At 36.5% G+C, this 23,360-nt stretch overlaps 1 protein-coding gene across 2 annotated transcripts in view; it reads right to left on the reverse strand.

The window, feature by feature from the left end:
• sema3ab (sema domain, immunoglobulin domain (Ig), short basic domain, secreted, (semaphorin) 3Ab) overlaps positions 1-21,405 on the reverse strand; it is an 88,145-nt gene extending 66,740 nt beyond the window's left edge. For both annotated transcript variants that reach the window (XM_061916793.1, XM_061916792.1), the window contains exon 1: positions 20,817-21,405. In XM_061916793.1, coding sequence (XP_061772777.1) covers positions 20,817-20,934 — 118 coding nt within the window. In that variant the 5' untranslated portion in view covers positions 20,935-21,405. The remainder of the gene's footprint in view (positions 1-20,816) is intronic.
• Positions 21,406-23,360: the final 1,955 nt, after the last annotated feature.

The following is a 23,360-nucleotide window of genomic DNA, read 5'->3' on the forward strand; positions in this document are numbered from 1 at the left end:
TATATATATATATATATATATATATATATATATATATATATATATATATTTGTTTTACCCTTCACGTTCATATTTCGTTGTTGTTGCATGCTTGATTTTAAAATATGTGGATGTAGAGGGGGGTGTGACGGTCACATGTTGTCAATGTTCAGTGTTTTATCCTTCATAGTTATTATTGTAAATCACACATTCTTTATTTTCATGTACATTCTGGCTGTCTCATTCAGTAAAAAATTTACAATTCCATTCCGTTTTTAAGGCCGTCTGTTTTAACGTTTTTAATAGAGATGTCCGATATTATCCAAATCTTGATTACCGATTCCGATGTCAACCGATACCGATTTATACAGTCGTGGAATGAACACATTTTTATGCCTAATTTTGTTGTGATGCCCCGCTGGATGCATTAAACAATGAAACAAGGTTTTCCCAAATAAATCAACTTCAAGTTATGGAAAAAAAAAATGCCAACATGGCACTGCCATATTTATTATTGAAGTCACAAAGCGCATTATTTTTTTTTAACATGCCTCAAAACAGCAGCTTGGAAATTGGTAAAAGTTAGTGCTGCAAGGGTTTCTGGGTATTTGTTCTGTTGTGTTTATGTTGTGTTACGGTGCGGATGTTCTCCCGAAATGTTTGTCATTCTTGTTTGGTGTGGGTTCACAGTGTGGCGCATATTTGTAACAGTGTTAAAGTTGTTTATACGGCCACCCTCTGTGTGACCTGTATGTATGTTGACCAAGTAAATGATAAAAAAATGATAAATGGGTTGTACTTGTATAGCGCTTTTGTACCTTCAAGGTACTCAAAGCGCTTTGACACTACTTCCACCTTTACCCATTCACACACTGATGGAGGGAGCTGCCATGCAAGGCGCTAACCAGCACCCATCAGGAGCAAGGGTGAAGTGTCTTGCTCAGGACACAACGGACGTGACGAGGTTGGTACTAGGTGGGATTTGAACCAGGGACCCTCGGGTTGCGCATGGCCACTCTCCCACTGCACCACGCCGTCCCAAGTATGCCTTGCATTCACTTGTGAGTGTGTGAAAACCCGTAGATATTATGTGACTGGGCAGTGCCTTTGAGGTTTATTGCCGCTCTGTGCTTCTCCCTACATCCGTTTACCACTCCGTACTGCGGCGTTCTAAAAAGTCATAAATTTTACTTTTTGAATACGGTTTCGATAACTTCAGATATTATATTTTAAAGCATTTATCGGACGATAATATCGGCAGTCCAATATTATCAGGCATCTCTAATTTTAAGTGTTCCATTGAAAATATAGAATTTTACACACGGTGCTCAAAAATCTATCAACATGTTTTAGTACGTCTTTGGTAACCTATGAAGCCACACCGCTTGAAGTATTGTTGGCACATTAAACATAGGAGTATTATTATGGTGTGTGTATAAGGTAAGCCATACTATCTGGCGTTTTCTTATACAAAGGCAACTTTTTTTACATTCTTGTACCTGCTGATCTTTTTGGGGATCTGCATGAGTCCTGAAAAATTGCGCGCGTGTCCGCCTTTGTAGTTCGTGCGACCCCATAGTCGATAAGTTTCTTCTTTTTCTTTATCTTTTTGCTATGGGACATTCATCCTCCACTGTTGCCATTTCTAATATAAAGTAGTGTAAAGTTTTTACTTATATATGTCAGTAAACTCACTATGAAATCACTAAAACATACCGGTGTAGTGAGTTTATATTATTCACTCAAGGAACTTTAGTTATTGGAGAGTTCTGGTCGGACGTTTTTTTACGAGTCACATTTCCAGTGTGTTTTTTTCTGGATTAGGAGATGCTGCTCCGTTATTGATTGAAGTCAAGTCTGAATGTCATCAAAACAGTTAGCGCCATCTTTTGACACTTCTTCCACTCCCGTCCTTGCACGCTACACCGCTACAACAAAGATGACGGGGAGAAGACGCTGTCGAAGGTGAGCTAGGTGAAGCGACTGTCAGAAATAACCTTATTATCAGGTGCGCCCTATTTTCTGAAAAATATGGTATATAAACTGCAGCTATTTCCGAAAATATTTTGTCAATGTTTATTTACATACTTAAATTGTTTACAAATGGTGCCTGTAACATGGCAGTAAAACGGATGATCAAACAAAACAGAAGTCCTCATCATTTGTGTACATTTTTGAAACTGAAACAATACAAAACATAATGCCATTGTAAGTTAATAATTCTAACACAGACTTTTGTAAGCATGTTAGCATATTTGCTAATGCTAACACCGCTAGATTGATTACATAATGACAGCACGTACAAAGATGCATAAAAACACTCCTACAAACATCACACATGGGACAGTTTAGAAAGTATGATTTGTTTTAGTTATATTGTAAAACCTACAAATCGCTGGCAGTGACGTACGATGTTTGTACTTCTGGCTCAAGGCACAAAACAAAGTACATTTTCAACCCGCAAACTCGTCCAAAAGACGGTGCCATAGGACAACAATAACAAACATTTACCGGGCCTCTGTTGGTGTAGTATGACAACTATTTTTTGAACACAACAAATTGTAGCAATTAGCGGAGAAAAATCCATAAATTAGCAAAATCGTTTTATAAGCCGCAAGGTTCAAGGTATTAGAAAAATGAAACTACAGTAATTTTTCTTTCTTTTCATTGCCCGCTGTTGTCAACCTAAACAATACAAAAATAATGCCATTGAAAGTTAACAATAATAACACAGACACTTGTAAACGTGTTAGTATATTAGTTATTGCATAAAAACACTCCTACAAACATCACACATGGGACGTTTTACTAAGTATGATTTGTTTAAGTTATATTGTAAAATTTACAAAAATCGCTGGCAGTGATGTACGAAAAATCCTTTTAAGCAGAACTGCTATGGATGGTTATACTTCCGGTTCAAGGCACGAAAAAAAAAAAGGCTATGGCGTCAACAGATGGAGCCATAGCACAAACAATAACAAACATTCTCAGTGCCTCTTTCGGCGTAATATGACTATTTGAACACAAGAAAAAATCCATGAATTGATAGTGTTTTATAAGCCGCAGAGTTCAAAGTGTTGGAAAAATGTTTACTTTCTTTGCATCGCCCACCAATGTCAACCTAAACCCTACTAAAATAATGCCATTGTAAGTTTACAATACTACAACAGACACTTGAAAATGTGTTAGCATATTAGCTAATGCATTACAAATATTCATAAAAACACTCCTACAAACATCACACACAGGACGGTTTAGTAAGTATGATTTGTTTTAGTTATATTGAAGACTTGGAAATTGCTGGCAGTGATGTATTGAAAAAATCATTTCAAGCAGAAACACTATGCATGGTTATACTTCCGGTTCAAGGCACACAAAAAAATCTATGTTGCCAACAGATTGCGCCATAGCACAAACAATAACAAACATTTTGAATTCTTCTGTCTGTGTTATATGACAACTATTTGTTGAACGCAACACAAAAAAAAAATCATAAATTAATGAATACATTGTTTTACAAGTTGCAGGGTTCAAAGTGTTGGAAAAAATGTAATCTTCTTTGCATCGCCCAAGATTGTCAATCCAAACAATACAAAAATAATGCCATTATACGTTGACAATACTAACACAGACCCTTGTAAACTTGTTAGCATACTCGCTAATGTATAAAAACACTCCTACAAACATCGCACATGGGAGTGTTTATTAAGTATGATTTGTTTTAGTTACATTGTAAAACTTACGAATTGCTGGGTTTGACGTACGGAGAATCATTTCAAGCAGAACGCTATGGATAGTTATACTTCCGGTTCAAGGCACAAAAAAAGCAAACATTTTCAGTGCCTCTGTCGGTGTAATATGACAACTATTTGTTGAACGCAACACAAAAAAAAAATCATAAATTAATGAATACATTGTTTTACAAGCCGCAGGGTACAAAGTGTTGGAAAAAATGTAACTTTCTTTGCATCGCCCCCAATTGTCAATCCAAACAATACAAAAATAATGCCATTATACGTTGACAATACTAACACAGACCCTTGTAAACTTGTTAGCATACTAGCTAATGTATAAAAACACTCCTACAAACATCACACATGGGACAGTTTAGTAAGTATGATTTGTTTTAGTTACATTGTAAAACTTACGAATTGCTGGGAACGACGTACTAAGAATCATTTCAAGCAGAACGTTACGGATAGTTATACTTCCGGTTCAAGGCACAAAAAAAGGCAAACATTTTCAGTGCCTCTGTCGGTGTAATACGACATCTATTTGTTGAACGCAACACAAAAAAAAATCATAAATTAATGAATACATTGTTTTACAAGCCGCAGGGTACAAAGTGTTGGAAAAAATGTAACTTTCTTTGCATCGCCCCCAATTGTCAATCTAAACAATACAAAAATAATGCCATTATACGTTGACAATACTAACACAGACCCTTGTAAACTTGTTAGCATACTAGCTAATGTATAAAAACACTCCTACAAACATCACACATGGGACAGTTTAGTAAGTATGATTTGTTTTAGTTACATTGTAAAACTTACGAATTGCTGGGAATGACGTACGAAGAATCATTTCAAGCAGAACGTTACGGATAGTTATACTTCCGGTTCAAGGCACAAAAAAAGGCAAACATTTTCAGTGCCTCTGTCGGTGTAATACAACATCTATTTGTTGAACGCGACACAAAAACAATCATAAATTAATTAATACAATGTTTTATAAGCCGCAGGGTTCAAAGTGTTGGAAAAAATGTAACTTTCTTTGCATGCCCACAATTGTCAATCCAAACAATACAAAAATAATGCCATTACAAGTTGACAATACTAACACAGACCCTTGTAAACTTGTTAGCATACTAGCTAATGTAATAAAACACTCCTACAAACATCACGCATGGGACGGTTTATTAAGTATGATTTGTTTTAGTTACATTGTAAAACTTACGAATTGCTGGGATTGACGTACGGAGAATCATTTCAAGCAGAACGTTATGGATAGTTATACTTCCGGTTCAAGGGACAAAAAAAAAGCGTTTGGCGCCAACAGATGGTGCCATAGCACAAACATTTTCAGTGCCTCTGCCGGTATAATATGAAAACTATTTGTTGAACACATCCATCCATCCATTTTCTACCGCCTATTCCCTTTTGGCGTCGCGGGAGGCGCTGGGGCCTATCCCAGCTACAATCGGGCGGAAGGCGGAGTACACCCTGGACAAGTCGCCACCTCATCGCACAACACAAAAATGCATAAATTAATTAATCCTTTTTTTATAGGCCGCAGGGTTCAAAGTGTTGGAAAAAATTTAACTTTCTTTGCATCGCCCACCATTGTCAACCTACCACCGCACTTTGTGCCCACTTTCTGCTCTCCTGGAAACATACCCTGCAGCTCAGCCCTTTAAACACGTTCCCTTTCTTCCCACCGTCCCTTTCCACTTAGTTCTCCACATTCTCTTTTTCTTCTGCCACGGACCATTTTTGAACATAAACTCTTTTTTTTTTTACCCTACATTTTTTTTCTCTTTTCTTTGTCCGGAGGGGACCCAGAGTGTTGTCTAAGTGCTCCGAGTGCAAACAACTCTTGACAAAACCCTGTGTGTGTGTGTGTGTGTGTGTGTGTGTGTGTGTGTGTGTGTGTGTGTGTTAACACTGCAGTCATTCATACAACACAAATAAAGCTGCAAGCATCGATGGACGGGACCGACTTTTGCTGGTGTTTCCAGCTTTTAAGCGGCCATCTTTAGACGGCAGCAGCATCAGCGCAGCAGTTCTTTGAAGGCTCGTAAAATCAAAACCGCAGCAGTTAGAAAAACTCCTTCCGCAACTTTTAATCAGAAGGTTTCAATCTCTTTCCTGTGTGAGTTTGAAGCCGACACAACAAACGCGCTCAGAGGAGATAATGTTTGAAAAAAGGTGACGGGTTTTTACAAAACGTTTGTTTTGAAGGGGTAATTGCCAACTTCCTGTTGATTTTTGCTGAAAGAATGAATGAATGAAATATAGGTCTAAGTGAGACCTACATAGAGGTTTTTGTTTCATGTCTCTACAACATTCCTACTGGAAGTTACAAACAGTTTTGTCTGTTTTATTCCTAGGGAGCGCTAGAGCGCAATTTTGAGTTTTAAGGTTTGTTTTTTTATTAGATCTCAATTTTCACCAGTCCTGATGTGTGTGTCCATTTTGGTGAGTTTTGAAGCATTTTTAGGGGGTCAAATTACAGCTCAAAGAGGCAAAGGAGACATTTTTTAGGAAAGTTTTGTTTTGAAGGAGTGTTTGCCAACTTCCTGTTAATTTTTGCTGACGGGTGTCATTTTAGGAAATATAGGTCTAAGTCAGACCTATACAGATGTTTTTGTTTTATGTCTCTACGACATTCCTACCGGAAGTTACAAGCAGTTTTGTCTGTTTTCTTCCTAGGAGCAGTTTTGTCTGTGTTTTATTCCTAGGGGGCGCTAGAGCGCAATTTTGAGTTTTGGGGTTTGTTTTTTTATTGTATCGTAATTTTCGCCAGTTCTGATGTATGTGTAAAATTTGGTGAGTTTTGAAGCATTTTAAGGGGGTCAAATTACAGCTCGAAGAGGCAAAAATTACATTTTTTAGGAAACTTTTGTTTTGAAGGGCTGTTTGCCAACTTCCTGTCGATTTTTGCTGATGGATGTCGTTTTAGGAAATGTAGGTCTAAGTCAGACCTATAGAGGGGTTTTTGTTTCATGTCTCTATGACATTCTTAACGGAAGTTACAAGCAGTTTTGTCTGTGTTTTTTCCTAGGGGGCGCTAGAGCTCAATTTTGAGTTTTTTTTTGTTTTTTTTTATTAGATGGAAATTTTCACCAGTCCTGATGTGTGTGTAAAATTTGGTGAGTTTTGAAGCATGTTAAGGGGGTCAAAATACAGCTCAAAGAGGCGTCGGTATATTAATAATAAAACCTTAGAAATACAATAGGGTCCTCTGTCCTAAAGGGACATTCGGTCCCTAAAAAATAAAAAGGTCCCGTAGAGATTACAGGAGGAAATGTGCCGTTCTGATTCATTAGTCGAGTAGAAAAGGGAATACGGAGAAACATTCCTGCTGCATATTTTTACTTTTGGTTGCTGCTTCTAATTTAGGTGCACACAGAAATTAGTGGTTGTTGTCTTTATTATTATGTAGAGTCTTCTCCCACTTCTACTAAGTTGGTCTCCAATTACCTTTGTTTGTTGTTTTGTGTACATTTCCCCCTCTATAATCTCTATAAAAACAATATATTTTCCCTTTTTCTCTGACTTTAATCTTGATCGGTCTCTTTGCCATACCTGCCTACAACCAAGATTTTGAACCATCCATCCATCCATCCAGCTTCTTCCCTTTAACTGAGCTCGGGTCGCGGGGTCAGCAGCCTAAGCAGGGAAGCCCAGACTACCTTCTCCCCAGCCACTTAGTCCAGCTCTTCCCGGGGGATCCCGAGGCGTTCCCAGGCCAGCCGGGAGACATAGTCTTCCCAACGTGTCCTGGGTCTTCCCCGTGCCCGAAACCCCTCCCTAGGTAGGCGTTTGGGTGGCATCCTGACCAGATGCCCGAACCACCTCATCTGTCTCCTCTCCATGAGGAGGAGCAGTGGCTTTACTTTGAGCTCCTCCCGGATGGCAGAGCTTCTTGACAATGCTGGTTTTACAAGCAGAGGAGCATGTTCGGCAGCGCACGTACACTGAGTACTTACAAGCAGACACAGGTGGAGACAGAAAAGGGAGAACGGACGCATTTTGGTGTAAAAAGTAAAGATAAAGGTGAAGTTATAACACTGAAACATGCCCAGGATGAGGTGTTTTAAGACATCCGCAGTCTTCAATGTTTTAGCTACTTCTAAATCACTCATCCTCGCCTCCATGGGGACAAAGTAAGTTTCTTACAAGTAACGTTATCACTGGAGGACAAGGAATAGCTAAACAGGCTTCACTACACATCGTAGGAGGATACAATAGATCACCGGCGTCACAATGTAAATGAATGACATGGGTGGGGAACTATACCTAACATCCACTGTAATGATACCAGCTTATCTAGTCCAGACTAATATGATTACATCGATATATTTTCCTATTTACAACGTCTTTTTTCGTTTTTTAAAAATTCATATCATCATCATAAACTCAGTAAATACGTCCCTGGACACATGAGGACTTTGAATATGACCAATATATGATGCCTTAACTACTTGGTATCGGATCCACTCCTAAATGTGTGGTATCATCCAAAACTATGTTTCTTACAAGTATCATTATCACTGCAGGACAAGGAATAGCTTAACATGCTTCACTACACACCGTAGCTCACAGGCATCAACATGTAAACAAACGCCATGGGTGGATCTACACTTGACATCCACTGTAATGATACCAAGTACAGGAGTGTATCTAGTCGATACTACTATGATTACATGAATATTTTTTTATCGTCACAAAATCTTTTTTTTTTTCATTCATATTATGTTTATAAACTCAGGAAATACGTCCCTGGACACATGAGGACTTTGAATATGACCAATGTATGATCCTGTAACTACTTGGTATCGGATCCATTCCTAAATGTGTGGGATCATCCAAAACTAAGTTTCGTACAAGTATCATTATCACTGCAGGACAAGGGATAGCTAAACTTGCTTCACTACACACCGTAGCTTACAGGCATTAACATGTAAACAAAGGCCATGGGTGGATCTACACCTGACATCCACTGCAATGATACCAAGCATATTTTCGATACTACTACGATTACAAGGATATTTTTTATCGTCAAATATTTTTTTCTTTTTAAAAAGAAAATAATGTATTTTATGTTTATAAACTCAGTAAATATGTCCCTGGACACATAACGACTTTGAGTATGACCAATGTATGATCCTGTAACTACTTGGTATCGGATCCATTCTTAAATGTGTGGTATCATCCAAAACTAAGTTTCTTACAAGTAGCATTATCACTGCAGGACAAGGAATAGCTACACATGCTTCACTACACACCGTAGGAGGATACAATAGCTCACAGGCATCAACATTTAAACAAACGCCATGGGTGGATCTACACCTGGGATCCACTGTAAAGATACCAAGTACAGGAGCATATCTAGTCGATACTACTATGATTACAGGGATATTTTTTTATCGTCACAAAATCTATTTTTTTTCATTCATATTATGTTTATAAACTCAGGAAATACATCCCTGGACACATGAGGACTTTGAATATGACCAATGTATGATCCTGTAACTACTTGGTATCGGATCCATTCCTAAATGTGTGGTATCATCCAAAACTAAGTTTCGTACAAGTAGCATTATCACTGCAGGGCAAGGAATAGCTAAACATGCTTCTCTACACACCGTAGCTCACAGGCATCAACATGTAAACAAACGCCATGGGTGGATCTACACCTGACATCCACTGCAATGATACCAAGCATATTCTCGATACTACTACGATTACAAGGATATTTTTTATCGTCAAATATGTTTTTTCTTTTTAAAAAGAAAATAATCTATTTTATATTTATAAACTCAGTAAATACGTCCCTGGACACATGAGGACTTTGAATATGACCAATGTATGATCCTGTAACTACTTGGTATCAGATCCATTCCTAAATGTGTGGTATCATCCAAAACTAAGTTTCTTACAAGTATCATTATCACTGCAGGACGAGGAAAAGCTAAACATGCTTCACTACACACCGCAGCTCACCGGTGTCACAATGTAAACAAATGCCATGGGTGGATCTACACCTGACATCCACTGTAATGATACCAAGTACAAGCGCATATCTAGTCGATATTACTATGATTACATGGATATTTTTTATTGTCAAATTTAAAAAACAAAAAAAACAAAAAACAAAAAAAACATATATGTTATTAAACTCAGTAAATACGTTCCTGGACACACCCACTGTAATGATACCAAGTACAGGACATATCCAGTCGATACTACTATGATTACATTGATATTTTTTTATTGTCACAAAATATTTTTTCTTAAAAAAAAAAAAAAAGCATATTATTTTTATAAACTCAGGAAATACGTCCCTGGACACACAAGGACTTCGAATATGACCAATGTATGATCCTGTAACTACTTGGTATCAAATCGATACCTAAATGTGTGGTATCATTCAAAACTAAAGAACAAAAAAAACCAAGTGATTATTACATTTTAACAGAAGTGTAAATAGAACATGCAAAAACAAAAAAATATTTACAGTAAATGAACAAGCATATTAATAATCCTTTTTTTACAGTTTGTCCTTCATAATGTAGACAAAATAATAGGTAGATAAATGACAATATGTTACTGCAGACTAAAACTTTTTGTTTGTTTACTTACTATTAAAAGATAAGTTGTCTAGTATGTTCACTATTTTATTTATAATTTTTATTATTATTTATTACATTGTATTTATTATTTTTATTATGAATTAATAACAATTGTATTCATTAATATTATTTTATTTATTTGTCTAGTATGTTCACTATTTTATTGAATGACTAAATTACCATAACAAACATATGTTTCATGTACCCCAATATTATGTTTAAAAAAAAAAAGCCAATAATGACATTTTTGATATTGATACTTGGTATCGGATCGTTACTTAAATGCGTGGTATCATCCAAAACTAATGTAAAATATCAAAGAAGAGAAGAATAAGTGATTATTACATTTTAACAGAAGTGTAGATAGAACATGTTAAAACAGAAAATATTAACAGTAATTTTTTTTTTACAGTTTGTCCCTCATAATGTAGACAAAATAATGGGTGGATAAATGACACAATATGTTACTGCAGACTAATTAGGAGTCTTTGTTTGTTTACTTACTACTAGTAGACATGTTGTTTAGTATGTTCACTATTTTATTTAAGGACTAAATTACAATAATAAACAATTTTTTAATTTTCTTTAAGATTTTTTTTGTTAAAATAAAGTAAATAATGCAGTTGTTTGTGGTTCCCTTATTTAGAAAAGCATTTACCAACATATTAGTACCGGGACAACCCTATTCTGTTTTAAGTAATCCTTTATGTTAACCACTTAGTTCAATGCACAGATCTGAGAAAAGTACCAAAATGCAAACTTAGCCATCTTGACTGTTAGCATCTTGAAATATTGTGGTTGTTGACCTCGTTTTATTCATCCCGTCCCACTCGCCGTTGATCCCAAGTGTTCCGTCCTAAGTCTCCTCTCTGGCGTCACCTCGCCACTTGATTGTTGACACAGTTGGACCTTAGCTGGTGTTTAGGTAGCCGTGGGGTACCGTCGTTGTCTTTCCTCCTACGCCACCGACCTCCTGCCCTCCGGCCCCTCACTTCTGAAGAGCCCCGGGACCCTCCCCGGGTCTCAGCTGTGGATGTTTGTCCTGGACGTCGCCGCGTGCGGAAAACTGTTCCGCGAGGAATTCAGACAACGGAGGCGGCGAGGGCTACATTCGAGCCAGGGAAGTCCTTGTGGTCTCATTTGGACCTGCACCGTGTGTTCCTTGTGACCTCTGGGTTTGGGGGTCGTAGTTCTTTAAGATCATGGCACCACGTGCCACGGATCATGCGGTAACGGACCGTATATCACTGTCAAGGGAAAGTAGCATTCTTTGAAGTTTGGTTCTTTTATGAATTCATTTGAATGTGAGGAAATGTGCTGTGTCTTTTAATCCCAGGAACACAGTTCCTACAGTCAAGCATGGTGGTGGTACTATTGTGCTTTGGGGCTGTTTTGCCGCCAATGGAACTGGTGCTTTAAATGGGACAATGAAAAAGGAGGATTACCTCCAAATTTTTCACAACAAGCCCGGATTTTGGGTCTTGGGCGCAGTTGGGTGTTCCAACAGGACAATGACCCCGAAACAGGCGTCAAAAATGCTAAAGGAATGGCTAAATCAGGCTGGAATGAAGGGTTTAGAATGGCCTTCTCAAAGTCCTGACTTAAACATGCGGACAATGCTGAAGAAACAAGTCAATGTCATTAAAAAATCCAACACATATGGCTGAACCGCACCAAAAATTTCTACAACTCTTATTTTTTTGTGATGTAGTGATTGGAGTATATACTTGTTGGTCACAAAAAACATTCATGAAATGTGGTTCTTTTATAAATTTATTATGAGTCTACTAAAAATGTGAGCAAATGTGCTTGGCCATTTAATCCCAGGAACATAATGCCTACTGTAAAGCATGGTGGTGGTACTATTGTGCTGTGGGGCTGTTTTGCCGCCAATGGAATTAGTGCTTTAAATGGGACAATGAAAAAGGAGGATTACCTCCAAATTCTTCAGGACAAGCCCAGATTTTGGGTCTTGGGTGTCAGTTGGGTGTTCCAACAGGACAATGACCCCCAAACACACGTCAAAAGTGCTAAAGGAATGGCTAAATCAGGCTGGATTGAAGGTTTTAGATTTGGCCTTCCCAAAGTCCTGACTTAAACATGTGGACAATGCTGAAGAAACAAGTCTATGTCAGGAAAAAAATCCAACAATTTTAGCTGAAATGTATGTACACTTTTGTCACTGTCAAGGAAAAGTACCATTCCTGTATCGCCACGCTGAAGTCTTGCTTTGCACGTACTTCAGCGGGAATACATCATTCATATCACCATATAAATAATTTATGATATCATTGCATCTTGAAACGTCCAGGCACGTAAACCACAAGATGTTCATAATCCGGGTTTTTTAGGAAGGCAGAGGTGCAAAGGGGTCGAAACGCTAATGAGTTACCTTCCGGTTGAACGGAGACTCGGCCGCATCGGGCGTGTTTGAGCAAACTGACGGCGTGTACTTTTAACCGAGGCGCCTCACTCGCAGGTGTCATCAACCGTCGACAGATGGCAACGTGAGCGTAATTACGGATCTCCCTTTGCCGCTTTTTCTTTCGGGAAAAAGCCATCTGCTCAGACAGACCCGCGCCGCTCGTCCCCGGCGTAATTGCCGCACCCGCCGCGGAACGGGGGGGGGGGGGGGGGGGGGGGTGACCTGCGGGAAGAAAGGAAATAAACGAGGCTGGTGATTGACGGAAGCCGAGGATCTGAATATGGATCCTCGGGAAATTGTGTTAAATGTAAATATAAACGGAATACAAAGTAGTTGGGAAAGGGCATGTTCACCACTGTGTTACATCACCTTTTATTTTAACAACACTCAATAAACGTTTGGGAACTAAGGAAACTAATTGTTGAAGCTTTGAAAGTGGAATTATTTCCTATTCTTGTTTTATTTAGAGCTTCAGTCGTTCAACAGTCCGGGGTGTCCGCTGTCGTATTTTACGCTTCATAATGTGCCACACATTTTCGATGGGAGACAGGTCTGGATTTTTACAAAGCCACGCTTTTATAACACGTGTTGAATGTGGCTTGGCGTTGTATTGCTGAAATAAGCAGGGGCGTCCATGAAAAAGACGGCGCTTTGATAGCAGCATATGTTGTTCCACAACCTGTATGTACCTTTCAGCATTAATGGTGCCTTCACAGATGTGTAAGTTACCCATGCCTTGGGCACTAATACACCCCCATACCATCACAGATGCTGGCTTTTCAACTTTGCGCCGATAACAGTCTGGATGGTTCGCTTCCCCTTTGGTCCGGATGACACCATGTCGAATATTTCCAAAAACAATTTGAAATGTGGACTCGTCAACCACAGAACACTTTTCCACTTTGCATCAGTCCGTCTTAGATGATCTCAGGCCCAGAGAAGACGGCGGCATTTCTGGATGTTGTTGATAAATGGCTTTCGCTTTGCATAAAAGAGCTTTAACTTGCACTTACAGATGTACTGACGAACTGTATTTAGTGACAGTGGTTTTCTGCAGTGTTCCTGAGCCCATGTGGTGATATCCTTTAGAGATTGATGTATATTTTTGATACAGTGCCATTTGAGGGATCGTCATTCAATGTTAGTTTCCGGCCATGCCGCTTAAGTGGAGTGATTTCTCCAGATTCTCTGAACCTTTTGATGATATTATGGACCGTAGATGTTGAAATCCCTAAATTTTTTGCATATGCACTTTGAGAAACGTTGTTCTTAAACTGTTTGACTATTTGCTCACACAGTTGTGGACAAAGGGGTGTACCTCGCCCCATCCTTTCTTGTGAAAGACTGAGCATTTTTTGGGAAGCTGTTTTTATACCCAATCATGGCACCCACCTGTTCCCAATTAGCCTGCACACCTGTGGGATGTTCCAAAAAAGTGTTTGATGAGCATCCCTCAACTTTATCAGTATGCATTGCCACCTTTGCCAACTTCTTTGTCACGTGCTGCTGGCATAAAATTCCACAGTTATTGATTATTTGCAAAAAAAAAAATGTTTATCAGTTTGAACATCAAATATGTTGTCTTTGTAGCAAATTCAACTGAATATGGGTTGAAAATGATTTGCAAATCATTGTATTCCGTTTATATTTACATCTAACACAATTTCCCAACTCATATGGATACAGACTTTGTATTAATGTGTCCAAAATTTGTCCGCATTGCCGGCAGTAAGTCGGACTTGTTTCCAGTGAGGGTTGGACTCCGCCAAGGCTGCCCTTTGTCACCCATTCTGTTCATAACTTTTATGGACAGAATTTCTAGAAGCAGTCAAAGCGCTGAGGGGATTTGGTGGCTGCAGGATTAGGTCTCTACATTTAGCAGATGATGCGGTCCTGATGGCTTCATCTGGCCAGGATCTTCAGCTCTCACTGGATCGGTTCGCAACTGGGATGAGAATCAGCACCTAGGAATCGGTTTTCGTCCTGGTTGTGGAACTGTGGACCAGCTTTGTACTCTCGGCAGGGTCCTTGAGGGTGCATGGGAGTTTGCCCCACCAGTCTACATGTGCTTTGTGGACTTGGAGAAGGCATTCCACCGTTTCCCTCGGGAAGGCAGTGCTCAGAGAGTATGGTGTATCGGACTGTCTGATTGTGGCGGTCCGCTCCCTGTATGATTAGTGCCAGACCTTGGTCCGCATTGCCGGCAGCAAGTCGGACCCGTTTCCAGTGAGGGTTGGACTCCGCCAACGCTGCCCTTTGTCACCGTTTCTGTTCATAACTTTTATCGACAGAATTTCTAGGCACAGTCAAGGCGTTGAGGGGATCCGGTTCGGTGGCTGCAGGATTAGGTCTCTGTTTTTGCAGATGATGCGGTCCTGATGGCTTCATCTGGCCAGGATCTTCAGCTCTCACTGGATCGATTCGAAACTGGGACCTTAAAACTCATTTGTATACTCTAGCCTTTAAATAGACTCCCTTTTTTGACCAATTGATCTGCCGTTTCTTTTCTTTTTCTCCTATGTCCCACTCTACCTTGTGGAGGGGGTCCGGTCCGATCCGGTGGCCATGAATGACGTACTGGCTGTCCAGAGTCGGGACCCAGGATGGACCGCTTGCCTATGTATCGGCTGGGGAAATCTCTGCGCTGCTGATCCGCCTCCGCTTGGGATGGTTTCCTGCTGGCTCCGCTGTGAACGGGACTCTCGCTGCTGTGTTGGATCCGCCTTGGACTGGACTCTCGCGGCTGTGTTGGATCCATTATGGATTGAACTTTCACAGTATCATGTTAGACCCGCTCGACAGCCATTGCTTTCGTCCTCTCCAAGGTTGTCATAGTCATCATTGTCACCGACGTCCCACTGGGTGTGAGTTTTCCTTGCCCTTATGTGGGCCTACCGAGGTTGTGTTGTGGTTTGTGCAGCCCTTTGAGACACTAGTGATTTAGGGCTACATAAGTAAACATTGATTGATTGATTGATTGATTGATTGATGAGAATCCACATCTCCAAGTCCGAGTCCGTGGTTTTCGCCCGGAAAAGGGTGGAGTGCCATCTCCGGGTTGGGGAGGAGACCGTGTCCCAAGTGGAGGAGTTCAAGTACCTCGGAGTCTAGTTCACGAGTGAGGGAAGAGTGGATCATGAGATCGACAAGCGGATCGGTGCGGCGTCTTCAGTAATGCGGGCGCTGTATCGATCCGTTGTGGTGAAGAAGGAGCTGAGCCGGAAGGGAAAGCTGTTCATTTACCGGTCGATCTACGTTCCCATCCTCACCTATGATCATGAGCTTAGGGTTCTGACCGAAAGGACAAGATCACGGCTACAAGCGGTTGAAATGAGTATCCCTCGCCGGGTGGCGGGTCTCTCCCTTAGAGATTGGGTGAGAAGCTCTGTCATCTGGGAGGAGCTCAAAGTAAAGCCTATGCTCCTCCACATTAAGCAGAGCCAGATGAGGTGGTTAGGGCATCTGGCTGGGATCCACAGCTCTCACTGGATTGGTTCGCAGCCGAGTGTGAAGCGACTGGGATGAGAATCAGCACCTCCAAGTCCGAGTCCATGGTTGTGGCCCGGAAAAGGGTGGAGTGCCATGTCCGGGTTGGGGAGGAGACCCTGTCCCAAGTGGAGGAGTTCAAGTACCTCGGAGTCTTGTTCACGAGTGAGGGAAGAGTGGATGGTGAGGTCGACAGGCGTATCGGTGCGGCGTCTTCAGTAATGGGGACGCTGTATCGATCCGTTGTGGTGAAGAAGGAGCTGAGCCAGAAGGATAAGATCTCAATTTACCGGTCGATCTATGTTCCCATCCTCACTTTTGGTCATGAGCTTTGGGTTATGACCGAAAGGAAAGGATCACGGTTACAAGCGGCCCAAATGAGGGGCTCTCACTTAGAGATAGGGTGCCAAGCTACCAACAGGTTGACGTTTATAAAAAACGGAATCTTTAATTCCATCAAATCAGTCTCAATATCCTATTCTTCAAATGTGATTAATGTCAATTCCTCAGCCGTGACGTGTGCTAAATATAATAAGCATAACGTAGCATTACATCTTGCTTAAAAACGCATTTTAAAACGGTTCTTTTATAACTGCACTTTTTAAAATTTTGTCCGTCATTAGCGGTACTTTTGAAAGACAAGAACACCTTTTATTTTATGCATTTTTAGTCCTAAATTAAGGTTAGCAAAAGTCACCTTAAAATAAAGGTAATGGGAATTGCTTTATTCCGCATGTAAAGCACTCTAAAAAAAACGTCCGAAAACCTCCATCAGGGTTTTATATACACATTGTAAGTATATATGTAATGTAGTAATATTCATATATGCATGATGTAAGTATATCTGTAATGTAGTAACATTCATAATAACATGTAATATTTTCATATTCTATATACACACTAAGTATATATGTAATGTAGTAACATTCATAATAACATGTAAGCTTTGCATATTTATATACACACTAAGTATATATGTAGTATCTAGTAACATTCATAATAACATGTAAGCTTTGCATATTTATATACACACTAAGTAAATATGTAGTATCTAGTAACATTCATAACATGTAATATTTACATATTCTATAAGCACTGTAAGTATATATACAGTATCTAGTAACATTCATAACATGTAATATACACATGATGTAAGTATATATGTGATGTAGTAACATTCATAATCACATGTCATATTTACATATTATATACACACTTTAAGTATAAATGTAATGTAATAACATTCACAACATGTAATATTTGAATATGTTATATACACACAAAATATATATGTAGTATCTAGTAACATTCATAATATGTAATATATATATATGATGTAAGTATATACGTATGTAATGTAGTAACATTCATAATATGTCATATTTACATATTATATAAACACACTTTAAGTGTATGTATGTACTGTAGTAACATTAATAATAACACGTATTATTTTCATATGTTATATACACGCTAAGTATATTTATAGTATCTAGTAACATTAATAACAAGTATTATTTGCATATTTTATATACACACTGTAAGTATACATGCAGTATCTAGTAACATTCATAATAACATGTGATGTATACACGATGTAAGTATATATATGTAACATTCATAATCACATGTCATATATATATTTTATATACATACTTCAAGTATATATGTAATGTAATAACATGTAATATTTGAATATGTTATATACACACTAAGTATATATGTAGTATCTAGTAATATTCATAATAACATGTAATTTTTACATATTTTACACACATTAAGTTTATATGTAGTATCTAGTAACATTCATAATATGAAATATATACATTATGTAAGTATATATGTAATGTAGTAACAATTATAATAACATGTCATATTTACATATTATATATACACACTAAGTGTATATATGTACTGTAGTAACATTAATAATAATGTGTATTATTTTCATATTTTATATACACAATAAGTATATATGTAGTATCTAGTAACATTAATAATAACATGTAATATATGCATATGTCATACAAACACTGTAAGTATATATGTAGTATCTAGTAACATTCATCATGACATGTAATATATACATGATGTAAATATGTTATGTAGTAACATTCATAATAACATGTCATATTTACATATGTTATATACACACTTTAAGTATATATGTAATGTAGTAACATTTATAATAACATGTAATATATACATGATGTAAATCTATTTGTAATGTAGTAACTTTCATAACGTGTCATATTTAAATATTTTATAGACACACTTTAAATATATAATTAATGTAATGACATTCATAACGTGATATTTTCATAATTTACTTACACACTGTAAGTATATATGTAGTATCTAGTAACATTCATAATAACATGAAATATTTACATATTTTATACACACTAAGTATACATGTAGTATCCAGTAACATTCATAATAACATGTAATATATACATGATGTAAATATGTACAGTATGTAATGTAGTAACATTCATAATAACATGTCATATTTACATATTGTATATACACAATTTAGTTATATATGTAATGTAGTAAAATAATAACATGTATTATTTTCATATTTTATATACACACTAAGTATATATGTAGTATCTAATAACATTCATAATATGTAATATATACATAATGTAAGTATATATGTAATGTAGTAACATTCATAATAATATTTTCATATTTTATATACACACAGTAAGAATACTTGTAGTATCTAGTAACATTATTAATATGTACTATTTTCATATTTTATATACACACTAAGTATATATGTAGTATCTAGTAACATTCATAATAACATGTAATATATGCATTGTTAAAATATATATGTAATGGAGTAACATTCATAAAACATGTCACATTTACATGTTTTATATACACACTTGAAGTATGTATGTAATGTAGTAACATTCCTAATATGTAATGTTTTCATATTTTATATACACAATAAGTATATATGCAATGTAGTAACATTCATAATAACATGTAATATATACATTTATAATAACATTTAATATATATATATATATATATATATATATATATATATATATATATATATATATATATATATATATATATATATATATATATATATATATGATGTATGTATATATGTGATGTAGTAACATTCATAACATGTCATTTTTTACATATTTTATAGACGCACTAAGTATAAATGTAATGTAGTAACATTCATAATAACATGTAATATATACATGATGTAAGTATATATGTAATGAATTAACATTCATAATAACATGTAATATATAAATAATGTAAATATATACGTATGTAATGTAGTAACATTCTAAATAACATGTCATATTTACATATTTTATACACACTAAGTATAAATGTAGTATCTAATAACATTCATGATAACATGTACTGTTTGTCTTTGATACACACTGTAAGTATACATGTAGTATCTAGTAACATTTATAATAACATGTACTATTTTCACATTTTATATACACACTATAAGTCTATATGCAATGTAGTGAAATTCATAATAACATGTTATATATACATGATGTAAGTGTATATGTATTGTATTAACATTCATAATAACTTGTAATATATACATGATGTAAGTATATATGTATTATATTAACATTTATAATAACTTGTAATATATACATGATGTAAGTAAATGTAATGTAGTAACATTCATAATATGTCATATTTACATATTTTATAGACACACTAAGTATATATGTAATGTAGTAACATTCATATGTCATATTTACATATTTTATAAATACTAAGTATATATGTAGTATCTAATAACATTCATGATAACATGTACTGTTTGTCTTTGATACACACTAAGTATATGTGTAGTATCTAGTAACATATATAATAACAGGTACTATTTTCACATTTTATATACACACTAAGTCTATATGCAATGTAGTGAAATTCATAATAACTTGTAATATATACATGATGTAAGTATTTGTATTAACATTTATAATAACTTGTGATGTATACATGATGTAAGTAAATGTAATGTAGTAACATTCATAATACGTCATATTTACATATTTTATAAACACACTAAGTATATATGTTATGTAGTAAAATTCATATGTAATATTTTCATATTTTATATACCACTAAGTACATATGTAGTATCTATCTAGTAACATTCATGATTACATGTAAATGTTACATATTTTACACACATTGTAAGTATGTGTAGTATCTATTAACATACATAATATGTATTATTTTCATATTTTATACACACTAAGTATATATGTAGTATCTAGTAACCTTCATAATAACATGTAATATTTACATTTTTTATATACACACTGCATATAAAATCGGGACGGCATGGCGCTGTCGGGAGAGTGGATCCCGGTTCGATCCCCACCTTCCACCAACCTCGTCACGTCCATTGTGTCCTTGAGCAAGACACTTCACCCTTGCTCCTGATGGGCTCCTGGTTAGCGCCTTGCATGGCAGCTCCCGCCATCAGTGTGTGATTGTGTGTGTGTGTGTGTGTTAAAACAAAACCCAAAACCAGTACAAGGAACTCACCTTTGTATGAGAGTTTTAGCCGCGGGACATTGGCCTTGGTCTGCTGGGCTCCGTCGCCCCCTTTGTGAAGCAGAACCAGTCCCCAGGAGATCACCAAGCTGCCCCAGAAAGAGCCCATAGTCCTGAGGTGACCGAAGTCTTCCTGAGAACCCAGGACCACACTTCTAGAGAAGATCCCTAAGACCTGTGTCCTTAGTTTGTGGGTCAGTCCAGATCAGCGGGACTTGACTCCTGCCAAAAAAATAAATAAAATCCCTTATTAAGGGTCAAAAGGCAGTCCAAGTCCGAGGGAACCTGCAAGATGAGTTGGGTCAGTGTCACGGTCGCGGTACCAAGTCCAAGGTGGATTTGGCTTACCAGTGACAAGTAGCCAAGCAAGGTATGTCTGCCATAGTCAGGAGATATAAACCACCTTCCGAATCTACATCCAGTCCAGCCGGGGAGAAATAATTCAGTTTTTCCTGGCTTTTTTTAAAAGAAAAAATGGATATATATCCAGTCTTCTGTTGATTTTGATCCACTGTGGTCCCCGGCTGGCGGAACAGTCACGGAGTTGAGCGCTCCGTTTGGAAGAGCTCTGCCCCGTCCACACTGCACAGAGCGAGTGAGCACGGACCGGGAGAGGGTAGGCGAGGGGAGGAAGGGGGAGGGGACTGAAGAGAAAGTGCAATGTAAGCAGCAGAAGTTAAGAAAAACAGGAGAGTCGGCGCATGTTAGAACCCAATGTGTGTGTGCAGGGTTTCATTTTGATGACGCACATTTTTAACACTGCAGATTATTTTACCGACCGAGCTACAGTTCCAGGTTCGATCCTCGCTGCCGTTGTGTCCCTGGGCAAGACACTTGACCCACCCGCTCCCAGTGCCACCCACACTGGGTTCAATGGAACTTAGATATTGGCTTTCAATATGTAAAAGCGCTTTGAGCCACTAGAGAAAAGCGCTATATAAATATAATTCACTTCATTTTTTTACAGGATGATGTACACCTGCACAATTACACCATGAGACTCAAAGGGAAATGTGCCTTTTTGGGGAATTTACAATCATGAGGTGCAAGAGCACACACGTTTTTGTTCTTTTATGCATAAATACATATTGTTGTTCTTTTATGGATTCTAACTATTGAACACACATTTGTGTTCTTTTATGCATTCTAACTATTGAACACACATTTGTGTTCTTTTATGCATTCTAACTATTGAACACACATTTGTGTTCTTTTATGCATTCTAACTATTGAACACACATTTGTGTTCTTTTATGCATTCTAACTAGTAAATACATTTTTTTTCTTTTATGCATTTTAACAAGTAAATACACATTTGTGTTGTTTTATGCATTCTAACTAGTAAATACACATTTTTGTTGTTTTATACATTTTAACTAGGAAATACACATTTTATTATTTTATGCATTCTATCTAGTAAATACACATTTTTTTCTTTTATGCATTTTAACAAGTAAATACACGTTTGTTGTTTTATGCATTCCAACTAGTAAATACACATTTTTGTTGTTTTATACATTTTAACTAGTAAATACACATTTTATTATTTTATGCATTCTAACTAGTAAATACAAATGTTTTTCTTTTATGCATTTTAACAAGTAAATACACATTTTTGTTGTTTTATGCATTCTAACTAGTAAATACGCATTTTTGTTGTTTTACACATTTTAACTAGTAAATACACATTTTATTATTTTATGCATTATAACTAGTAAATACACTTTTTTTATGCATTCAAACTAGTAAATACACATTTTTGTTTTATACATTTTAACTAGTAAATACACATTTTATTATTTTATGCACTCTAACTAGTAAACACAGATTTTTGTTTTATCCATTTTAAATAGTTAAATACACTTTTTTGTCTATGCATTCTAACTAGTAAATACACGTTTTTTTCTTTTATGCATTTTAACTAGTCAAATACACTTGTTTGTTCTTTTATGCATTCTAACTAGTAAATACACATTTTTGTTGTTTTATACATTTTAACTAGTAAATACACATTTTATTATTTTATGCATTCTAATTAGTAAATACAAATGTTTTTCTTTTATGCATTTTAACAAGTAAATACACATTTTTGTTGTTTTATGCATTCTAACTAGTAAATACACATTTTTGTTGTTTTATACATTTTAACTAGCAAATACAAATGTTTATTATTTTATGCATTCAAACTAGTAAATACACATTTTTGTTTTATACATTTTAACTAGTCAATACACATTTTATTATTTTATGCACTCTAACTAGTAAACAGATTTTTGTTATTTTATACATTTTAACTAGTACATACACATTTTTGTTCTGTTATGCATAAATATACATTTTTATTCTTTTATGCATTCTAACTAGTAAACACACATTTTTTTGTTGTATGCATTCTAACTAATAAATACACATTTTGGTTCTGTTATGCATTCTAACTAATAAATACACATTTTTGTTGTATACATTCTAACTAGTAAATACACATTTTGGTTCTGTTATGCATTCTAACTAATAAATACACATTTTTGTTGTTTT

The sequence above is a fragment of the Nerophis ophidion genome, linkage group LG12 (genome assembly GCF_033978795.1).
Source record: "Nerophis ophidion isolate RoL-2023_Sa linkage group LG12, RoL_Noph_v1.0, whole genome shotgun sequence".
NCBI lineage: Eukaryota > Metazoa > Chordata > Actinopteri > Syngnathiformes > Syngnathidae > Nerophis > Nerophis ophidion.